The sequence below is a fragment of the Hylobates moloch genome, unplaced genomic scaffold (genome assembly GCF_009828535.3).
Source record: "Hylobates moloch isolate HMO894 unplaced genomic scaffold, HMol_V3 SCAFFOLD_2, whole genome shotgun sequence".
Taxonomy (NCBI): domain Eukaryota; kingdom Metazoa; phylum Chordata; class Mammalia; order Primates; family Hylobatidae; genus Hylobates; species Hylobates moloch.
The window spans coordinates 64,537,515-64,556,812 of record NW_026652277.1 but is presented as its reverse complement, the minus strand read 5'-3'; the positions used below and the strand labels follow the sequence as shown (position 1 = coordinate 64,556,812).

The 19,298-nt window shown below is 39.3% G+C and overlaps 1 protein-coding gene across 2 annotated transcripts in view; it reads left to right on the top strand.

Annotated features, from left to right (window-relative positions):
- Window positions 1-19,298, top strand: part of SCFD2 (sec1 family domain containing 2) — a 500,388-nt gene that overhangs the window by 99,287 nt on the left and 381,803 nt on the right. For both annotated transcript variants that reach the window (XM_058434181.1, XM_032150992.2), the window contains exon 4: window positions 16,381-16,556. In XM_058434181.1, coding sequence (XP_058290164.1) covers window positions 16,381-16,556 — 176 coding nt within the window. The remainder of the gene's footprint in view (window positions 1-16,380; window positions 16,557-19,298) is intronic.

The window sequence follows — 19,298 nt, the reverse complement described above, 5'->3', positions numbered from 1 at the left end:
GTCATTCTAGTTGTCCATTTGTCTAATGTTTTTTCAGAGTTTTTAACTTCTTTGCCATTGTTTTGAATTTCCTCCTGTAGCTCCGAGTAGTTTGATCGTCTGAAGCTTTCTTCTCTCACCTCGTGAAAGTCATTCTCCGTCCAAGTTTGTTTCATTGCTGGTGAGGATCTGCGTTCCTTTGGAGTAGGAGAGGCTCTCTGCTTTTTAGAGTTTCCTGTTTTTCTGCTCTATTTTTTCCCCATCTTTGTGGTTTTATCTACTTTTGGTCTTTGACGTACAGAAGGGTTTTTGGTGTAGATGTCCTTTCTGTTTGCTAGTTTTCCTTCTAACAGACAGGACCCTCAACTGCAGGTCTGTTGGAGTTTGCTAAAGGTCCACTCCGGACCCTGTTTGCCTGGGTATCAGCAGCAGTGGCTGCAGAACAGCGGTGGCTATAGATCAGTGGATCTTGGTGAACCGCAAATGCTGCTGCCTGATTGTTCCTCTGGAAGTTTTGTCTCAGATGAGTACCCGGCCGTGTGAGGTGTCAGTCTGCCCCTAGTGGGGAATGCCTCCCAGTTAGGCTGCTCAGGGGTCAGGGACCCACTTGAGGAGGCAGTCTGCCTGTTCTCAGATCTCCAGCTGCATGCTGGGAGAACCACTACTCTCTTCAAAGCTGTCAGACAAGGACATTTAAGTCTGCAGAGGGTACTGCTGTCTTTTTGTTTGTCTGCACCCTGCCCCCGGAGGTGGAGTCTACAGAGGCATGCAGGCCTCCTTGAGCTGTGTTGGGCTCCACCTAGTTGTAGCTTCCGGGCTGCTTTGTTTACCTACTCAAGCCTGAGCAATGGCGGTCGCCCCTCCACCAGCCTCGCTGCCGCCTTGCAGTTTGATCTCAGACTGCTGTGCTAGCAATGAGTGAGGCTCCATGGTTTTAGGACCCTCCAAGCCAGGTGCCGGATATAATCTCCTGGTTTGCCGTTTTTTAAGCCCGTTGGAAAACTGCAGTATTAGGGTGGGAGTGACCTGATTTTCCAGGTGCCGTCTGTCACCCCTTTCTTTGACTAGGAAAGGGAACTCCCTGACCCCTTGTGCTTCCCGAGTGAGACGATGCCTCGCCCTGCTTCAGCTCGCACATGGTGTGCTGCACCCACTGTCCTGCACCCACTGTCTGGCACTGCCTGTTGAGATGAACCCGGCACCTCAGATAGAAATGCAGAAGTCACCCATCTTCTGCGTCACTCACTCTGGGAGCTGTAGACCAGAGCTGTTCCTATTCAGCCGTCTTGGCTCCATGTTTGTTTGTTTTTGAGACTGAGTTTTGCTTTTGTTGCCCAGGCTGGAGTGCAATGGTGCCATCTCGGCTGACTGCAGCCTCTGTCTCCCAGGTTCAAGCTATTCTCCTACCTCAGCCTCCCGAGTAGCTGGGATTAGAGGTGCCTGCTACCATGCCCGGCTAAGTTTTTGTATTTTTAGTAGATATGGGGTTTCACCATGTTGGTCAGGCTGTTCTCAAACTTCTGACCTCAGGGGATCCACCTGCCTCGGCCTCCCAAAGTGCTGGGATTACAGCCATGAGCCACCACACCCAGTCAGACCATTAGTTTTAACCTGATAACGGTTTAACTTTGGTCACATAAAAGTAGTCTGGACTTTTACTCCCTACCCCCCACAGTTTATATTTTTGATGTCAGAATTTGCATCTTTTAATATTGTGTATTTCTTAACAAGTTGGTGTAACTATTTTTATTTTTGAATATTTTGACTTTTAACTTTGATAGTAGAAATTTGAAATATTTACACACCACCATTATAGTAATGATGTATTCTGAATCTGAATTATTTACCTCTACCAGTGAGTTTTATACTTTGATATGTTTTTATGAGAGTAATTATCCTTTCATTTCCAGCTGAAGAACTTTCCTAAGCATTTCTTGTGAGGCTGGTTTAGTAATGATGAATTCCCTCAGCTTTTGCTTATCTGGGCAGAATATTATTTCTCCTTCATTCCTGAAGGAAAGCTTTTCTGGGTGTAGTATTCTTTGCTAACGGTTTTGTTTTGTTTTTCATTTTTTTCCTTTCAGCACTTTGAATATATCATCCCATTATCTCCTTGCCTGCAAGGTTTCTGTTTAGAAATTCGCTGGTAATCTGATGGGGATTCCCTTGTATGTCACTTGATTCTTTTCTTTTGCTGCTTTTACAATTGTTTTTGTTTTTGTAGTGTGCCTTGTTTAGGTCCTTTTTAGATTGAACCTTTCTGGGGACTTGATAGTTTCATGGATGTAGATGTCCATATCTTTCCTAAGACTTGAGAAGTTTTCAGTAATTATTTCATCAAATAAGCTTCTATGCTTTTCTCCATTCCTTATCCTTCTGGAATTACCATAATGAGAATATCTATATGGTTAATGCTACTCTCTAAGTCCCAAAGGCTTTCTAAACTCTTTTTCAATATTTTTTCTTTTGTTTCCTCTGACTGATTTATTTCAAAAGAACTGTCTTCAAGTTCACAGATTCTTTCTTCTGCTTGATCTGGTCTGCTGTTTGAAACTCGCAATTATTTCTTTAACATTTTTATAGCTCATTATTATTATTTTAGAGACAGGGTCTTGCTGTGTTGCCCAGGCTGGCCTTGAACTCCTGGGCTCAAGCAATCCTCTGCCTTGGCCTCCCAAAGTGATGGGATTACAGGCATGACCTACCTTGCCCAGCCCAATTATATTTTTTAATTCATTGAATTCTGCAGCTCCAAGATTTGTTTGTTCCTTTTTTATGATTTTTATCTCTTTGTTGAATTTCTAATTCAGATCATGAATTATTTTCTGGTTTAATTCAATTGTCTATTTGTATTCTCTTTTATCTTGCTAAGTCTCTTTAAGATTATTATTTTGAATTTCTTTTTAGGCAATTCATAAATTTCCATTGTTTTGGAGTCAATTATTGGAGAACAATTGTGTTCCTTTGGTGCTATCATGTTTACTTGCTTTTTAAATGTTTTTGTGTCCCTATGGTGATCTCTGTGTATCTGGTAGAATGGTTGTCTCTTCCCAATTTATAGAGTGGCTTTTGTAGGGAAAGACTTTCACCTGCAGGTTAATTTTAGGGTGTTACTTGTGCAGGGTGCATTGACTCTGGTTCTGGGTGGGTACAGACTCTCTGTGTAGCTTCTTCAATTGTGATCAATGTCAGTGATGATTATAGGTGTCTCAGTGGCCTAGGCTGCGGAACTTTTTGGCAGCAGTGGTGGCACTGTAGGTTAGGGTTCCCAGTGGTAAGGGTAGGGTTTTTCTGTTCTCTTTTTCCCCACAGTTGGGAGACTTAGCTGAGCATATCCTTCTTGGTGCCAGGGCTGACATGGTCCACAGGCAGTGATAGTGGCCCTGTGTTCTAGGGCACAGGTCATTGGAGTGGCTATAGAGCTGGGGTTTAGAACTCAGTGTTTTGCTGAACTACTGTGACACCTATGATGTGGGCACAGGTTCACTAACTGAAGCACAGGTAGATGAAACTCTCCCACAAAGTTGGGGACTGTGAGTCTGAGGCACTCCCCAGTAGCTTAGACCCGGGGACAGGTTTATGTCTGTGACTCTGCTCCTAGGGGTCAGGGCTCAGAGCTGGCATGGCACCAGGGGAGAAGAGGTGTTCTAGAAGGTCAGGCCCTGGGGAGCAGAGCACAGCTGAAATTTGGATTCCAGAGCCAACAGGGCACAGTAACTTCCCAGGCACTAGGAGAGAGGATGCCACGTAGTTGTGACTCTGGACTCTGGGATGCTGGGACATGGTAGTGACATTGGCTCTGTGAGGCCAGGTGCAGTAGCACCAAGGGCCCAGGAATGGGGGTACACAACTGTAGCTGTGTTTCAGGGTGCAGGGAGCAGGGCATCAATGACTCAACTTCCCAGAGAGGCAGGGTACCTCAACAGCTCAGACTCCAAAGGGCTAGTCCACATCCAGGGAGGCAGGGTGCCATGACTGGCTCAGAGCGGGGTGCCACAGCTCAGCCAAAGCTCTGTTTCCCTTGGAACAGGGTACCACATTATTTCAGGTGCCTGTGGGCATAGCTGCTCTGCTGGGCCAGGGCCTTGGTTTCCTTTATCAACTAGGGAGCATAGGGTATATAGCTGCCCTGCTGTGCAGGAGCTCCAGGTCCTTGGGGAGTGAGGTACTGGGAGATGATGCAGCTCTACTGGGACCAGGTTCTAGGTCCCAGAGGCTGGGATGCTGGGGGGCCCTGTGGTTTCTCTGAAGTCTGGATTCAGGTCCTTGGGGGTTAGAACATATACCTACTCTTCTGGGCTAGGGCTTTGTGTCCCTGAGGAGCTGGGTGCTGCATCAGCTTAGGCACCAGGGTGCATGGCTGCTCCACTAGGCTGAAGCTCAGATTTCTGGGGTTCAAGGCACCAGATTGGCTCAGGTGCCAGGAGTGCAAGTATTCCCCTGGGCTAAGCTCTTAGTAGCCTGGGAATGGGGCACCACACAGCAGCAGCTGGGATCCAGGAGATGGAGTGCCCCTTAGGGAGCTTTACCTCAGCGGGGTGCAAGCTTCAGTGGTTTGGCTAGGGAATGGTCTGCTTCTGTGTACATGAATGTGGTGCAATGATGGCAGAGCCTCAGGGATGATGGGATGCAGTGGCTACTCTTCCCCCAGAGAAGGATACACTCTAGCAGAGGCTCTAGTTTCAAGATGGTGCTATGCAAAGCAGCTTGGGCCACAGGGTTGTGGGGAGGTGGTGGGTGGTGGGACAGAACGTGGGTTCCTTTTCTGAAGTAGTACAGCCATGTGAGCTCCAGGCAGCTCCCTAACTGGCTCATGACCTGTGAGGACTGCAATGTTCTCTGGTAGCAAAGATTGCAGATATCTGCAGTGGTGATGGGGGCTGCTGGAGGCCTCCAGCTTACCCTTTCCCCTCAAGGAGAAGTCCATTCTGGTTCTGAGCAGATCCTGCCTAGGGGAATGGGAAGGTGTTTCTTTATGTGCCATCCTCTGAGTTTTTGTGCCCCACATGGTTACCACCACTCCCTTGCTGTACTGTACTTCAGTGCTCTCCTTTAGTCATTCTGCTTGAAATTTAGTTGTTTTTTATTGTTTTGGTTCTTTTTTGTTGGGGAGATGAACATGAGGCAACTCTAGTCAGCCATCTTTCTTATCAGTCTTCTTAAATTTTCTCAATGTAAGTGATCCTCAACATGATAATATGGCTAGCAGTTTTTAAATCCTGAGAGAATGATATGGGGAGAAGGCCCATGACTGTAGGTGGAAATTTATTTAGAGGCGCCCTTAAGAGCAGAAATTCCTTTCCAAGTCAGAGTGGATCCACCAAGAAAATGGTTTCCCTGGCAGCCTGGTAATTTGCCCCTGGATAGCAGAGGTAATCTACCTATTATCTGCCATGCTATCTGCTGAGTTTATAAATGTTGAGGCAGTGTTTAAGTTAGCCTCAAGAAGGCTGCATTTCCAAAGAAAGCTAAACCATAAATGTTTCTGATGGTTTTATGTTTCACTGTTTTGTATAACTTCGGAGAGAGCTGTTTATTTTCTGTTCGTGACTCCGGATCCTGCAGCAGTTATACTTTACTCCATGGTAGCCTTGAAATAGATCTTTCAGCAGATTTCTGAATTTTAAACCCATTTGAATTGATTCATGTAATTGAAGTGCTCTTTTCACATTAGTTTCTTATTCTACCTTTGTAATGCTGTAGAGCTAAAAAAACTGTGTAACAAGAAACCTATACTACTTAAAGGATGTCCCAGAAAACCCTTAGTATTTATGGTGCTATAAAAATGGACATCAATTCCCAGCTGGGCTTTATCCAACTTTCACTATACGGTTGGCTGTATGTATGGTCCTCCAAATCCCTGTGGGAGAAGATTTATAATTTCATCCCTCTTCCCCCTTTAATAAATTGTTTCAGTATCTAATAGTCTTTATGAGCAGGATATTTTTTTCTTATGGCTGACTTAAATATGCATGTTAACCATATTTCTTTCTCGTTTAAACTCCATTGAGGTAAGAAGTAGGCAGTTATTATCTCTCTTCTTTTTCTTTATCTGTTGAACGCATTGTACAAATAGTGATAGTAATAAAGTCAAATTTCCCAGAGAAAAATACACATCTGTCCATTCTACATGAGACATATTATTTTATGTGAGAACCTAGACAATATTTCAAAAGTTATACTAGCACAAGCTTATGGAAAATTCAAATGACAACATATAAAATAAAAAATGAATGTACACTTCCTGTCTTCCCTGACCCCACCATCCTGTTCTTCAAAGTAACCTTTTTTCTTAAATTGTTTTCTTGCCTTTCCAACTTTTTTCTGTATAATAAGGTAAGAAAGTAAGTAGATAAACAAATAAGCAATAAGAAAAATGAAGGTGCATATTAATAGTATGGTAATGTGGCAATGTGGTTTCTGTTGTGATTTTTTTTTTTACTCATTAGACTTTTGGCTACCCAGCGTAAAATACCATGAAAGAAACTTATCAGTCATACATTACATTATGCAAGTAATGCTTCATTACATGCAGTTTTTTTTTTTGAGATGGAGTCTTGCTCTGTCGCCCAGGCTGGAGTGCAGTGGCACGATCTCGGCTCACTGCAAGCTCCACCTTCCGGGTTCATGCCATTCTCCTGCCTCAGCCTCCCGAGTAGCTGGGACTACAGGTGCCTGCCACCATGCCCGGCTAATTTTTTTGTGTTTTTAGTAGAGACGGGGTTTCACCGTGTTAGCCAGGATGGTCTCGATCTCCTGACCTCGTGGTCTGCCCGCCTTGGCCTCCCAAAGTGCTGGGATTACAGGCGTGAGCCACTGCGCCTGGCCTACATGCATATTTTAAAACTACGTTAAGTTATGGTAAAGCAAATGTAACTGGCCAACATGGTGAAACCCTGTCTCTACTAAAAGAAAAAAAAATACAAAAATTAACCACGTGTGGTCATGGGCGCCTGTAATCCCAGCTTCTCGGGAGGCTGAGCCATGAGAATCACTTGAACCTGGGAGGCAGAGGTTGCAGTGAGCTGAGATTGCACCATTGCACTCCAGCCTGGATTACACACTGAGACTCTGCCTTAAAAACAGAAAACAAAAAACAAATGTAAAACATGTGAGGATATTGGTACAACCATGGAAAACTGACAATATCAAGTAAAACTAGTATTCACCCATCCAATAGTTCCAAACCTGTGTATATATCCAATAGAAACAAATGATTGTGTCCCCTGAAAGGCATGTCTTAGAATGTTCATAGCATCAGTATTTATGATGGCCCCAGACGATAAAACCTAAATATGTTTTAACAGTAGAATTGATAAAGAAACTGTTATGGTCATATAGAGCAGTAAAACAAGAAACAACAAAAAATGAGATTTTGGAACAAAAGAAGCCAGACAAGAAAAAATACATAGACAAAAAATGATCTGTTGTGTTTCCCTTTAGGAGGAGACTATCAACTGGGTAAGTATACAAGGGAGTCTTCTAAAGTGCTTGACATATTTTATACCTTGCTCTGGTTGGTGAGTAATGGATATATACATATGTAAAAATTATTTGAACCGTATGCTTAAGATTCATGTGCTTTATGTAGGTTATACTCCTCACTATCCGCCTCTATTATCCCTGAGGCTTCTGAGGCTGGAGTCGCTCATGGGCAGGTAACTCCTTCTGTGCTCAGAGCCTTTTCACATATTCCAAGCAAAGCCTCTTATCGAGGTGGGAATTGATTTTTATTGTTTGCTTTCCTCTATAAATTAGTACTCATCCATCACTCTTTCACCGTCTAGAAATTTATACTTCATTAAATTTAAAAAACCACACATGATGATTGTTTTACTATATTAAAAAAAGAGTTCAATTATTGCTGAATTTACTTGAATATTATCATTTCTGTTGTTTTTTTTATTTCCTGGTATAGCTAAGTACAGTTATGTCTTTTAGCTGGAAATTTTTTTCAGCTGAAATTCTATTATGTATAGATACATAAAATCTTTTTTATTTGGGTATGGGGTTGCTTTTTAGGCTAATAAAAATGTTTTGAAATTATACCACACTGATGGTTGTACAACTCTGTGAATATACCAAAAACCACTGAACTGTATACTTTAAGGGGGGAATTTTATAGTATGTAAGTTATATCTCAATAAAGCTGTTTTAAAAAGGGCCCTCGGATATTAAAGATATCATTGTGAAAATAAAATATTTAGCCAAAAACTTCAGTCAATAGTTTTAAAGATAAATCAAGAAAATCTCCTAAAATGTAGGAACAAAGGAGAGAGAAGAGAATATAGAAAGAAGTGTAGAAGATCAGAGAAAAGACAAACATACGGAAGCAATCTAGAAGGCCCATGAACTATTAGTAGTTTCAAAAGACAGAGAGCAATTAGCATGAAAGAATATGAAACTTTCCCAAAAGACAGAAGAAAACTGTATTCAAATTAAATAGGCTTACCGAGAAGCACGTAGAAAGAATTAACCTCATAACAAACCTGCACCTCTACCCCTGAACCTAAAATAAAAGTTTGAAAAAGCTCTAAATTAGACACAATCACTGTGAATCTTCAGATTACAGGAGAATAGAATTGTTACAGTTTATGATGTTGTAAACACTATTTATTGATTTTGAACTTTTAGAATCAAACTACAGAAAAAGCACAAAATACTTTAGTAAAACCATAATTTACTATGATTATGGAATAAAATAGAAATTCTATCAATCTTGACCAGGTAAAAATATGAATACTGATGACTTTAAAAGACAAAAGAGGGAAAGAAGAAATAAAGAGAAGGGCAAGGGACTTAATATCCTCTACTAAGAACATGGACAGCTATAAGATATTGCTTAGTTGCAGAACAAAAAAGAAAGCTAAAATATATAATGTAAGTTCCAGAGATAACCAACAGGTGAGGGGAAAAGGTGTTGAAATCTTTTGTCTGCTTATAGACTATTTCGGTGATCTTCTTGAGTGCATTTCTACCCCTTTTTATTACTTTTTATCATTCTGATGCATCTCCTGAGGAGCCAGTATAAACACATGTGCTCAGGGTAGCCTCTTGAGTTTTTTGCACATTATTTACAAAACTCATAGGCCATCTGGCATACTCAAGATTCTGTTTCTCTTGTGTCAACTGTTGAATTAACATTTGAGGATTTCTTTCATGGTGCTGTCTACTAATCAACAGTTTAATCTTAGTAAAGTTGCCACCCCCGTCTATATATCAGTTGTGGGTATTTTTTCTGCTGTGATATATATGCATTTCTGAAAAACTTGGGTTTTGCATCACATACTAGGAATCAGGGCTCATGGTATCAGCAGGAGCCCATTCAAAAATCTATGCAACCTTGTAATTGGAGCACTTACAAAAACATTAAAACTCTTGATAAAAATATTAGCACAGTTAAAAAGACATGCTAAATTTCTATAAATCAATGTTACAGCATATATAGAACTTTATGTGAGCAAAAGAGTTTACAGTAGCTCGTTGGAAGGTATAAGAGGAGTTGAGTTGTTTAGTTAGGAAGTCAAAAGCAAAATGCAATGGAGATCAGGTCGAATCAAACAGGAAGCACTTCCAAAACAGGGTGCACGGCCAGCAGAGCCAAGAGGAAAAGCAAGGATGAATGGGTGCTTCATAGGGTACTCAATTCCTCTTGTAGCTTGATGTGTTCAGTTGTGCTCATTTACTTTGTGTTTAGCTGCTGTCTGTGGTAGCACAAAATGTTAAAATAATGGGGAAAAAATCTCAAATGAACAGATGTGACTTTTGAATAATATTGACATAATTCCTGTTTGCCAGTTGTGTATGAACTAATAAACCAGAGTTTGAGCAGAATATATTATATTTAAATATTCTAATATAAATTGCCTTTATTATATTAGAAAATGAAAAGGAGAAAAATGAAATGCTGACATTAGATTTCTAAGAATGCAAGTCTTAAAACATATATGTCTGTTTATTCAAATTCTACACACTGGATCTTCATTCATCTTTGCAGAATTGAATGAATAAAAAACATGCAATGACAATATGACTGTTTCTTATATCAAGGGTTTTACAATTTTTTATTTGCTAAATATGCCATTCAAGACAAAATTTCTTTCTTTTTTTTTCAGACAGAGTTTCCCTCTGTCGCCCAGGCTGGAGTGCAATGGGGCAATCTCGGCTCACTGCAACCTCTGTCTCCTGGGCACAGGCAATTCTCATGCCTCAGCCTCCTTAGTAGCTAGGATTACAGGCATATGATACTATGCCTGGCTAATTTTTGTACTTTCAGTAGAGATGGGGTTTCGCCATGTTGGCCAGGCTTGTCTCAAACTCCTGGCCTCAAGTGATCTGCCTGCCTCAGACTCCCAAAGTGCTGGGATTACAGGCGTGAGCCACCGTGTCTGGCCTCTAGACAAAATTTCTTATGATGGTTGCTCTTTCCCATCATAACAATTTTGCCATTAAATCAAATCTGACAGAACGATTATGATAGAATAGTCTTTAAAAGTGCCAATAAAGAATTATACATGTGTAAATATTTTAAGTATATTTTACCAGCCAGAAAACAGATTGAGAAAGCTCTAATTTGTCAAGTATATGCAGTAATTGGAAGAATAATTTCTGATGTGGTTAGGCTTTGTGTCCCCACCCAAATCTCATGTTGAATTGTAATCCCCATAATCCCCAGGGAGAGACCAGGTGGAGGTAATTGTATCATGGGGGCAGTTTCCCCGATGCTGTACTGGTGATAGTGAGTTCTCACAAGATACGATGGTTTTATAAGGGGCTGTTGCCTCTTTACTACTCACTTTTCTCTCTACTCCCACCTTGTGAAGATGGACATGTTTGCTTCCGCTTCTGCCATGATTGTAAGTTTCCTGAGCCCTCCTCAGTGATGCAGAACTGTGAGGCCATTAAACCTCTTTCCTTTATAAATTGCCCAGTCTCGGGTATTTCTTTATATAACTGTGAGAATGGACTAATACAGCTGCATAATGCATTGGAATTCAGTTGAATTCAATATCATAAGAATCACAAACAATATTGACATAATATTAAATCCTTTTGTTTTCTAAATCTGTAACCTTTTACCCAAGAGATAAATTTATATTTTAATAACAGTTTTGAAAATGTATAGAATTGATGTTTGATGAAGTTTTGTGTTTTTCTCTTAGCTAAATTGAAACCAGAAGCCTGTTTCTCTTTCTTAAAAGTGAAATAAGGGCCAGGTATGGTGGCTCACACCTGTAATCCCAGTACTTTGGGAGGTGGGAGGATTTCTTGAGGCCAGGAGTTTGATACCAACCTGGGCAACATAACAAGACCTTGTCTCTACAAGGAAAAAAAAAAAAAGAAGAAAGAAAAATAAAGCCTAACTGAAAATCACATTTAAAAAAGTTGCTATGTATTTATGCAGTCTTAATATGAAATAACCTTTGTTTTATGGCTTTTAAAATGTGCTGTAAAGCCTGGTGGGTTGACATTTTTAAATAACCATGTAAATCTGTCTGTCAAGGGTTTTGTTTGTTTGCTTGTTTTTGTAAGGTGAAGTATGAATAAATGTTCTGTCCATTACTTTTTCAACACTTGTCTAGTTGCTTGCTGTTTTAGTTTATATAAACTAAAAATTTTACTTCAGTGGTTAGTCTTACTGCAGCATTTTTGATAGTCAAGTAGTTGATTTCCATTTGTGTTCGGTAAGGTTATGGTTAAATTTAAAAATTTTGAAAATGTCACTGGCCTTTTTTTTTTAGAGCATCTGTGTGAATTACTTTTTTACTTAAATTCCAGTTAGCCTCTTAGGGATTTTTAGAAAAAAAAAATCTGCTTTCATGATTTATACGTAGCGAAGGATTAGTGGCATGAGTGTGTAAAAAAGGACATACAAAGGGGAATAGAACAGAGTAGAAAAGGTGAATAACTACTGAATCCGCAAGGAACACAAGGTAGTGTGGTGTTGATATTTTGTTAGGAGATATACCCATTTGTTCCTTTAGATCATATGCCTTATATGAGAAGGTAATGTTACATAAATATGGTAGCTGAGTCTGGGTCTCAGCTAGGAAATGCTGATTGGATAAAAATTTTGACTTTTTTTTTTGAGATGGAGTCTTACTCTGTTACCCAGGCTGGAATGCAGTGGTGCAATCTCAGCTCACTGCAACCTCCACCTTCTGGGTTCAAGTGATTCTCCTGCCTCAGCCTCCTGAGTAGCTGGGACTACAGGCGCCCACCACCACGCCCGGCTAATTTTTGAATTTTTAGTAGAGACAGGGTTTCACCATGTTGGTCAGGCTGGTCTCCAACTCTGGACCTCAGGTGATCCACTCACCTCGGCCTCCAAAAGTGCTGGGATTACAGGCGTGAGTCACTGCGCCTGGCGAGGATTGTTTTTTTTTTTTTTTGAGATGGGAGTCTGGTTCTGTCCCTGGGCTAGAGTGCAGTGGCCGGATCTCGGCTCGCTGCAAGCTCCGCCTCCTGGGTTCACGCCATTCACCTGCCTCAGCCACCGGAGTAGCTGGGACTACAGGCGCCCACCACCAAGCCCGACTAATTTTTTTGTATTTTTAGTAGGGACGGGGTTTCGCCGTGTTAGCCAGGATGGTCTCTATCTCCTGACCTCGTGATCTGCCCGCTTCGGCCTCCCAAAGTGCTGGGATTACAGATGTGAGCCACCGCGCCGAGCCTGGACTGCGTTTTTAAATCAAAGACACTTTTATCTTTAAAATGAACATACGGTTGTTACAATAGAAATCTGAGCATATCCTCTGATGGCTTCCTCTGGTGATTCCCATTTCCTGGAGTCTCTCTAAAACATAGTTATAGAAGAAATGAATTGTATATATTTTGAATCTATTTAATTCCTCTTCTTTCAGTTGAGGAGATGGGGTTGGAGAGGTAGGCAGTTTTCGTATCATGTAGAGCCTTTCACATCTTCAAGATACTTTGTATTTTTCTTTGGCAGTACTTATCACTATCATGATTAAGTAATTATTTGTATGATCATTAAATGAATGTTTGTCTTGATAGACTAAGTTCTATGTGTTTAGGAGCCACACTGCCATCACCTGCAGTACAGTGTTTATATAAATAAATGGAGCTCATGGCAATCTTAAGTTTTGAAACCATTTTGTGTGAAAATTTGTTCTTACATATTTAATATAATAGGTGTCAGAGAATATCATTTCTGAAAAATGTTAATCATTTGCACAAAAGGTCCCCATCCCTTTAGATAGAATGACACGTAAGAGGCTGAATTAATTAGGAGATCATCAAGGAGTTGTTTTCTTTATTTGTTGGCAACAAGCATAGGGATTTTTGTCTGGATTTGTTCACAGGTTTATTCCTAGAAACAGGAATAGTGCCTGTTACAGAAATATATGTTGAGTCAATAAAAGTGAATGACACTCACAACTCAGTAATAAGAAAACAAACAACCTAATTGAAAAATGAGCAAAAGATTTGACCAGACACATCACCAAAACAGATATAGGATGGCAAAAGACACACATGAAAAGGTGGTTAACATCATTAGTGATTAGGAAAATGAAATTTTAAACCACAATGAGATACTGCTACACATCTGTTAGAATGGCTAAAATAAAAATAGCTGACAAAACCAAGTGTTGATGAAGTTGTAAGGCAACTAAAACTCTCATATGTTGCTGGTGGTACAGCCCACTTTGGAAATCAGTTTGCCAATTTCTTATAAAATTAAACATGTGCTTAAACTAAATACTGCATGTTCTCACTTATAAGTGGGAGCTAAATGATGGGAACACATGTACACTAAGAGGGGAACAGCTGATATTGGAGCTTACTTGAGGGTGGAGAGTAGGAGGAAGGAGAGGATCAGAAAAAATAACTATTGGGTACTAGGTATAGTACCTGGGTGACCAAACATTATGTTCCCCAAATCCCCATGACATGAGTTTACCTATATAACGAACCAGTACATGTACCTCTGAACCTAAAATAAAAATAAAAAAAAATAACTAAATGGAACTATAAATGTATATGTGGGTCAGTACCAAGAAGTTTTTTTCACAAAACCCTAAGTGTCTGATTTCCACTCAAGTCTTTTAAACTTGTTTTATGTTGCTGAGTAGCAGAGGTCTTTTATTTTCCACTTTTTAACGTACCTAAAAAGCACGAACCCTGCATTTCAATGGACTGTATTGTATGCTTTTTTGCTATAAAACTTTTTCATCAAACACAACTACATTGTTCAATTTTGTTGTAAACTTAACATAAGATGCACTGTTGATATGCTTTCTGATATGTTTGATAAGAGTTATCAAATAAAGCTTAAAAATTAAAAAAAATTAAAAGTAAGCATATACTTAACATCTGACCTAGAAACCTGCTCCTAGAAATTTGCCTAAAGGAAAATGAAATGTATGTATACACACACATACACACAGAAAGACCTATACACAGATGTTTGTGAAGGCTTTATTCATAATTTCTGAAAAATTGAAAGCAACCCAAATACTCATTAACTAGTGAATAGATAAATAAATGGCTAAATAAACTATGATACATCCACACAATGAAATATCACTCAGCAAGAAAAAAGAGCAAACTACTAATACAAGCAGCAACGTGGATGAATCTCAAATACATTATGGTTCAGTGAAAGAAGCCAGACTCAAATGGCTACATACTGTGTGATTCCATTTTTTTTTTCCATTTATATGACACTCTAGAAAGACAAAACTGTGAGATGGAAATCAGATAAACACAGATAAGGGTTTGTAAACCAACAGGGCTGGAATTGGGGAAAGTGAATGGACTACCAAGAAGGGGAGCTGTTTGGAATGATGGGAATGTTCTGTATTTTGACTGTGACAGTGGTTATCCAACCATATCCATTTGTCAAAATTCATAGAACTGTACACTAGAAAAGGCTGAAAAGTGTGTAGAAAATACCTTAATAAACCTGATAAAGAAACAAAGTATTAATGAGGTTTTTTTCTATGAGTACTTGAGCAAGCAAATTGTTAGCTTGCTGCTTTGAGAATCAGGAACAAACCCATGCTTTACCAAGGGACCAAAGAAACTCATGAGACTCACCCTCCTACTTATTCCCACTGTTCTTTTTCTTTAAATGCTTACCCTGATAAACTGGTAATGAAGAAGTTAAACATTCTTAATCTCTTCAAAAAAATTAGTGAAAAGATAGAAAGATATGTTGTAGGCTTTTGAGTTTCATGTGACAAGGTCTTTACTTTTAGCAAAAACCATTTATTAAGTGATATCTGCCATTTAGCACTGGGTAAGACATTACTTTCTTAGCATGTCAGGCAGGGCTAATAGATGCAGCACAAGCCTCGTTTGCTACCTCAAGGAGTTGCCATGAGAATCAGTAAAGGGTGTGTTTGTGTAAGCACTCTGTAAATTGCTAAATAAATGCAGGTGGTTTTATTGCCAAATATTTAAAAACCTAGATATAACAAGCAAATAAACTTGGATTTCAGTATAACAACCCACAAACATGGCATGGGTGAAACATATAGGAATGAATTACTTGGCTTACATCTATGTTTGGCCCCATTGCCTTTTTGCCTGGTGAGGAGAATCTGATGTCCAGGGGCTTTGTGCATAGCATAGAGGAATGGCAGGAATGAAATTTCACAGACTGGAAAGTGGGAGGAGACTCAGTGGAAAGACAGCTATTGGCAAAACTTGGAGTTAGGGGCTCTGAAGGAGTGAATCCTCAACAGTTTGTGTGTTTGTAGATGTACATGTGTTTGTACAGTCTCTATCCTTTTATGAGGTAGGTTCTCTTGTTCTAAATGTAGGTGACCATTGTAGCAAATGTGCTGTTACCCACACCAACGCTTTCTGCTGATACCTCCTCTTCCAGTGGTTTTGCCACTGTAATTCTTGACACATTTTTGTTCCAGGTAACTGCTTTTATCTCATGAATATTGTCATGAACTCATTGATATCAATGGTAAAGTTTTAGATGAGAAATAACCTATTTCTCATCTTTTATGTACATACACAATTAGAAATCTTACCTTTTTCCCTCTTAGATTGCTATGTCATATGTCATAAAGAGGTACTCCAAGTTGAGCTCAACAAATATTTATTTGTGTGACTTTATTTGAAAACTTATTTACAGAGTATTACATAATGATAAAATGAATTCTACTGGCAACATGACCTTGGCCAGATCCCTTAATTAGCATCCCTGTTTCCTTACTTGCAAAATGCAAGTATTAATAATAGTACCAATTTTGCTCTTGTCACTATATAGTTGTAAGAATCACAATAGCTTAGGAAAGCTTGCAGTCAGCTCTGAAGTTCTGCCCAAATACAAGACAGTGGTATTATTAATGGAAACCTTCTCATTATTTGTACTATTCCCAGAAGGGGGTACACTGATAAATTCTTATGTTTTTCCAGGGAGAGTCACACCAGGACAGCTCGTGTCCTATATTCAGCTCTTCAAGAACAACCTCAAAGCTCTAACGAATCACTGTGGCCTCCTCCAGCTTGGGCTGGCCACAGCTCAAACGTTGAAACACCCACAGACTGCCAAGTGGGACAACTTTCTGGCTTTTGAAAGGCTCCTTCTTCAGGTATGTTGCTATGGGAACCTCGTGGGATCTTAATAATTAATGTTTTGACTTCCAGAGAAAAACCTTGACATTTATTATAGCCTTAGTAATAAATCATATTGTTGACATGTGCCCTGCTTCGTATTCTCTAAGTGCCCCCTAGTTAAAATTCAAGTAGAAACTTTTTTCACAACTGTTTTAAAAAAAATTTCTTGACAGTAACATCTTTGGCTTCTCATTCAATACCAAGGATGTTTTTTGAGCATTGGACTAACCTCTGGACACCTCTTTCAATTTTATGCCATTTGGACCTTTCTTGCTCTTCATGGCATCTTTATTTGATCCTTGCTTTTCTGTAACATATTACCGCTATTTACATTTCTTCTGACGTTATCTAGTTTCTAGTACTTAAGCAACGTATAGCATGTGTCTTAAAATGACGTTTAGTAAAAAATGAAGGAAGTGATCTCCATTTGTAGTGTTTATACAGATATTTGTATGTGGGACAGGAACTTTTCATGACTGATGAAGTATTTTCATGGGAAACTTTTAAAAAAGTATATAGTATGCATTTTTTAAAATTATAAAATATTTTTAAAAATTATACAGTCCTTTAAAAAAGGATAGAGGATTGTGAAGCATAAATGTACATAAAATGACAAGTATCTGTAACTTTCCACATAGACTCAATGATTTATCATTATTTTCATATTTATCATGGATCCTTTTTCATTAAAGAAATAAAACTAGAGAAAAGTTGAAGCATTTTTGATACTATATAACCATCTCTAATCTGATTTTCCTTTTTCTTTCCCTAGAGATAATTACAAGCTCAATTTTTTATATTTTTTAAATGTTTACTTTTTCATAAATAATATAGAGCATCTATGCTATGGGTTATAATTTTACATAAGTGATATTATACTATAAATATCCCTAAATAGCTTGCTTTTTTCTCTCAAGGTTCTATTTTTTTTTATTATACTTTAAGTTTTAGAATACATGTGCACAACGTGCAGGTTAGTTACATATGTATACATGTGCCATGTTGGTGTGCTGAACCCATTAATTCGTCATTTAACATTAGGTATATCTCCTAATGCTATCCCTCTCCCCTCCCCCCAACCCCACAACAGGCCTCGGTATGTGATGTTCCCCTTCCTCTGTCCATGTGTTCTCATTGTTCAATTCCCATCTATGAGTGAGAACATGTGGTGTTTGGTTTTTTGTCCTTGCGATAGTTTGCTGAGAATGATGGTTTCCAGCTTCATCCATGTCCCTACAAAGGACATGAACGCATCCTTTTTTATGGCTGCATAGTATTCCATGGTGTATATGTGCCACATTTTCTTAATCAATTCTATCATTGTTGGACATTTGGGTTGGTTCCAAGTCTTTGTGATTGTGAATAGTGCCGCAATAAACATACATGTGTATGTGACTTTATAGCAGCATGATTTATACTCCTTTGGGTATATACCCAGTAATGGGATGGCTGGGTCAAATAGTATTTCTAGTTCTGGATCCCTGAGGAATTGCCACACTGACTTCCACAATGGTTGAACTAGTTTACAGTCCCACCAACAGTGTAAAAGTGTTCCTATTTCTCCACATCCTGTCCAGCACCTGTTGTTTCCTGACTTTTTAATGATGGCCATTCTAACTGGTGTGAGATGGTATCTCATTGTGGCTTTGATTTGCGTTTCTCTGATGGCCAGTGATGATGAGCATTTTTTCATGTTTTTTGGCTGCATAAATGTCTTCTTTTGAGAAGTGTCTGTTCATGTCCTTTGCCCACTTTTTGATGGGGTTGTTTGTTTTTGTCTTGTAAATTTGTTTGAGTTCATTGTAGATTCTGGATATTAGCCCTTTGTCAGATGAATAGGTTGTGAAAATTTTCTCCCATTCTGTAGGTTGCCTGTTCACTCTGATGGTAGTTTCTTTTTCTGTTCAAAAGCTCTTTAGTCTAATTGGATCTCATTTGTCTATTTTGGCTTTTGTTGCCATTGCTTTTGATGTTTTAGATATGAAGTCCTTGCCCATGCCTATATCCTGAATGGTATTGCCTAGGTTTTCTTCTAAGGTTTTTATGGATTTATAAGGTCCAACATGTAAGTCCTTAATCCATCTTGAGTCAATTTTTGTATAAGGTGTAAGGAAGGGATCCAGTTTCAGCTTTCTACATATAGCTATCCAGTTTTCCCAGCACCATTTATTAAATAGGGAATCCTTTCCCCATTGCTTGTGTTTGTCAGGTTTGTCAAAGATCAGATAATTGTAGATATGTGGCATTATTTCTGAGGGCTCTGTTCTGTTCCATTGGTCTCTATCTCTCTTTTGGTACCAGTACCATGCTGTTTTGATTACTGTAGCCTCGTAGTATAGTTTGAAGTCAGGTAGCATGATGCCTCCAGCTTTGTTCTTTTGGCTTAGGATTGACTTAGCAATGCAGGCTCTTTTTTGGTTCCATATGAACTTTCAAGTAGTTTTTTCCAATTCTGTGAAGAAAGTCATTGGTAGCTTGATGGGGATGGCATTGAATCCATAAATTACCTTGGGCAGTATGGCCATTTTTCATGATATTGATTCTTCCAACCCATGAGCATGGAATGTTCTTCCATTTGTTTGTATCCTCTTTTATTTCATTGAGCAGTGGTTTGTAGTTCTCCTTGAAGAGGTCCTTCACATCCCTTGCAAGTTGTATTCCTAGGTATTTTATTCTCTTTGAAGCAATTGTGAATGGGAGTTCACTCATGATTTGGC